Raw genomic sequence first — 4,662 nt, 5'->3', positions numbered from 1 at the left:
TTGAAAACAAGTGTCTCAAAATTCGGCAGCCTTTAATGCTTTAATTGTGACTAGTGTATTGTCATAATTGGAAATGCTATGTTACGTACCAAGTCACGTGTTGCGACGTGAAGGGTTACATAATCCTACACAATCACAGTTACTCATGCTTTAATTGGTTGCTTGTAACTTATTTCTATGATATTATTACTTGTGTTACTTTACTGCCCTGATATCAGCTGTTCCCAGTACAGTATTCTTATTCTGTCTCCATGCATTCATTGGTCCACAAATATTCAGAAAATATTTTCTTAATCTTTTGTTCCATTTTTTATTCTTTGTGGATCAATGAATGCATGGGGATAAATGGGGATAATGTAACTGGAGACAGCTGATTTCATCCCACTTTACGGTTTTTAAAGGTTTAGTTTAATAATGAATCATTATTTAATATTACCTGCCTTTTTATGTTAATAGATTCAGACACCCAATCTCTGAAAAAATAAACTATGTTAGTTTCTTCAGACACTAAATTTTCTTCGAGTAATTAGTTTATTAGGTACACCTTTCATTAGAAACCCCATTTTGGTATTTTAATGGAAATGCCTCATAACTAGCTGTGTTTTTTTCTGAAAGGTTCATAACTAGAAGTTAGGGCCCGTTTGGTATTTGAGTTTTCTAGACAATTTCTGTTTTTTTTCACCATTTTGTGCTTTAACTCTGTTTGGTTAAATTTTGATAAGTGGGTTTTTGAGAAATCACGGCTAAAAACCAGGTAGTGGGTTCAGAGAATGCATAGTGATTTAATTAATTATTGTGAATTCTTAAATTACCCTAGTAAATTTCACAATTGGCGTGCCCACATCCTCATCTCTTTGTCTACTTATATATCCATCTCAAAACTGACTTTTATTTCTAGGGTTCATCAATTGTATTTATAATTGTAATTTCCTCCCTGATCCTAGTCGATAGATTGGGTTTCATCTTACCCTTGAGATATATTGTAAGGAGGAGTGACCGATTGGATTTCATCTCTACCATGAGATCTTATATATTTTTCAGGGAAGAGCTATCCCTGCGTCAATGATAGGTAGGAATATTTGTAGAAATTTAGTTGTTCTGCAAGTGTGTGGTGTCGATCTCCTAGGACACTTGTTCTCAATATATGTAAAATGATAATGAATACAGTAAGAAATATGATAAACCAGCTGCAAATCTACGGTAAATACAATTTGCAGATGCACCTGCAGATTATATGTATGTGTATATATAATTGTTGATATTTGTCTGTATTTTCTAATTTCTTGCCAAGTGAGGATTAAGAAAATATTTTGCAATGTGAAAGTGAATCAATAGAATTTTCCAGAATCATGTACATTTTAGTCTTTAGATATAATCATAGTACATTTCATTTAGTTTACCAAACACATTGATATGGTTTTTTTAATCATCACACCTTTATATATATATTTTACCAAATATTTAGCTAATTTATTTTACAGCTGATTATTTTTACAATTGTGTTTTTTTACAACTGAATTTTTTCACAGTAACACAAAATTGGGAGTTGAGCAACAAAGACATAACTACTGTGTGTGAAATTAGGTATGTAACTCAGTAACTCTTTTTTTTTTAGAATAGTAACTCAGTAACTCTAAAATAGTACAAGGAAAATCCAATCACAAAGACCAGATTAGTTTATTCCTTAAATATTTTAGCAAAAATACATATTAGAACGTAGTAGTGCAAACTGCAGAGTATGGAGTATGGACTGAGGTGAAGATCAAGATGCCGCCAATGCTGCATCTGAGGGCGTCTCCGAAACAATGAGACTTGTTCCTTGAGCTTCTTTTATCTGCCTCATGATATCTGCCTTTTTTTCAACTAGTGCTTCTATTTTGCCATTAATCTTCTCTAGCTTCTGTTTCAGATTTCCGACGTCGTTGCACTTTTCTTTCTTATCCTTTCGTTTCTTCTCGCCTTTGTCCTTCTTCTCTTTACTTTCCTTGACCACTTCTTTCTGCTTCTCCTCCGACGACTCTTTGACATCTTCTATTTCAATCTCCCTGGAAGCAACTTCGGCCTTCATCTTCTCCGCATCCTCTACATTTTTGTGTTTCTCCTTCCTCTCCTCCCCGTCCATCTTCTCTTCGTTTTCATCATACTCCCCGTCTTTCTTCTTTTTTTGTCCTTGCCTTTCTTATTTTTCTTCTTCTTCCCCTCTTTTTCATTGTCATCATATTTTTCCTTATCCTTCTTCTTCTTTTTCCCTTCCTTTTCTTCATTGTCCTCATCCTCATTATCCCGATCCTCCTCTTCTTTATTTTTACCCTTCTTTTTCTCTTCTTTCTGGTCTTTCTTATCTTTAACCTTCTTTTTCTCTTCTTTCTGGTCATCGCTTTCTTCATCTACCTTGAGCTTATTCTTCTTCTCTTCATTTTTGTCCAGCTCTTCCTCTGTGTGCTTAGAATCATCCTTAACACTCGATTTTTCATCTTTGCATTCTATCTCTTCTTCTTCTTCATCTAACCCTTTACCTTTGTTCTTCTTCTCTTGTTTGTCTTTCTTCTTTTTCTCTTTTTGATCCCTCTCTCCATCATCTTCTGAGCCCCCACAATCTTTGCTCTTTTTCTTCTTCTTCTTTCCTTGTTTATCCTTGTCCTTCTTTTTATCTTTGTTCTCTGTCTTCTTCAACTCTTCATCTTCTTCTTTCTCTTTTTCCTTGTTCGTTTTCGTGTCTTTCTCCTCCTCCTCCTTATACTCTGGCTTCAGTTTTTCCACCGACTTGGTCTTTATTTCAAGTTCCTTCTCTGTCTTTTCCTCCTTGGAGTCACCGCCTAGTTCTGCATCCTTGGTCTTGATCACTAAATGGAGTTCTTCCTTGTTAACCTTTTCTTCTCCTTTCCATTCAACTTTGTCTTCCATCTTCAGATTCCGAAAGTTCCTTTTTTACTATCTGATATTTCCTAAAAACAAACGTAAAAAAAAAAAAATTTAGTAGCATACACATTTGCTAAGATTTATTGAATTATGAAATTGCAGATATGAACAAGATAGGTTGACACAGAAAGAAATACTAAATTGATCACATATGACAATTATGCTCCTAGGATACAAAAAACGCATGCTTTAACAATCTAAGAATTATACGTGTATAAATTTTGTTTCTTTTGATGATTCAAGCCAATGAAAACCTATATTTCTTCATTGTTCCAGACCAAAATAAATGGAAGTAAGAAGGCAAGCAATAACAGTGGAAAAATGGTAACTCCAGGCAAAATGTAAGCCCTGACCCAAGTACCTTTCTAGAAATTTGACTAAAAGGATGTGTGCATCACACAAAATAGTTCACTAAAACAAAAAAACTAATGCCATTCTATTCACCACCAAGGCACCAATCAATTACCAGAAAACAGAATTAAAGAGATGAACAGAATGCTTTTCAGCGATCTCTATATGGGGAACAGCAACAAAATTAAAGAGATGAACAGATCGAAACATAGAAAGAGTTTGCAGAGCATGGATTTTGTGAAACTAGAAATCAAAGTGCTCAACCTCAAACGAGGCAAAGAAACGATGTCCATCTTCTATTTACTAAACCCAGGAGGATTGGCCACTGGTGCTCAAATTTGAAACAAAGCCCAATTAGTTTCATATCAAAATTGAACTCCCAATCTAATTAACAATTCCCCCAGAAGTTATGAAACTGAAACTGAACTAAGATTATTATTATTAATATTCTCAATGGGTGTGCAACAGAGCAGAATTTTCATTTCTTATTCATATAATCAGTTAATCACAAAGATGGAGACAAAGAGAAAGAAAAATGAAATTTACCTTATGGGTTCCTGAAAGAAACTGATCTGGTTTGCTGTGTGTCCTGGGTTGGGTTGGGTGTGACTGTGTGAGAGATCGAGCTGCTGCTGTTACACTACATGAGGCAGAAGTATTTATAAAGGTCTTGTCTCTCTGGACTCTGACTCTTGGTATCGTCATTGGCATTGATGACGGGAGGTGGCAGCCACCTGTCCACTTTATAGTTCAACACGGCACCCACAGATGACTCACACGGCGCACCGCGCATACCTTCTTCCCTTTTCTGTGGGCTCCTCCTCGACCTCTTTTCTTCCCCGCTAAGTCTTAGACGTGTGCAACAGTCTTTTTATTTTATTTCTAGAATTTAGAATCTGTGCATTATGAACACGTCATTAGTAGCATACACACGTCATTAATTTCATGTTCATGGTAAATGAGTTTTGATTGAGCCGCCTCCATCTCACGTGCCACTCAGTGGGTCTCATCTTCTTCTACGAAGACTTATTGAAACACATATATGAATCCCTGAATATAACAGTGTAAATAAAGTGCATAAAAAAAAAGGTAAACACAATCACACAACAATCAAGAGATACCAGAATTGTTTGCACAGTTCTCGACATTTAGTCCTTTACTATTTGCTTCTTAGTTCTCTCTAGTTGTACACCAATTAAGGTCTCTAGGTGACTAGGTTTACTTTTCAAAGAGACGCTTTGTAGTGAGGATTTGATCTCCTGTATTTAGGCTCAATAAATGAGCGTGTGTGTTAACAGTGAGGGTCACCTGTCCTTTGCCTAGTAGCTTATACCATTTATGATTTTGGTATAAGACAGGTTAGACAGCATTCGATATACGTGCTTTCTGGCC

General features: G+C 35.6%; 1 protein-coding gene across 1 annotated transcript; it reads right to left on the bottom strand.

The window, feature by feature from the left end:
- Positions 1–1,575: 1,575 nt before the first annotated feature.
- Positions 1,576–3,969, bottom strand: LOC112192318 (nucleolar protein 58). Its single transcript, XM_024331980.2, has 2 exons — positions 3,817–3,969; positions 1,576–2,945 (listed from the first exon to the last, which is right to left on the bottom strand). The coding sequence occupies exon 2, from the start codon at positions 2,902–2,904 to the stop codon at positions 2,083–2,085; it is 822 nt and encodes a 273-aa protein (XP_024187748.1). The 5' UTR covers positions 2,905–2,945; positions 3,817–3,969; the 3' UTR covers positions 1,576–2,082.
- Between the last annotated feature and the right edge of the window lie 693 nt (positions 3,970–4,662).

Source organism: Rosa chinensis, chromosome 3 (genome assembly GCF_002994745.2).
Source record: "Rosa chinensis cultivar Old Blush chromosome 3, RchiOBHm-V2, whole genome shotgun sequence".
NCBI classification, from domain to species: Eukaryota; Viridiplantae; Streptophyta; class Magnoliopsida; order Rosales; family Rosaceae; genus Rosa; species Rosa chinensis.
Note: the sequence above shows the minus strand (reverse complement) of the source record. Positions and strands in the feature narration are given on the sequence as shown.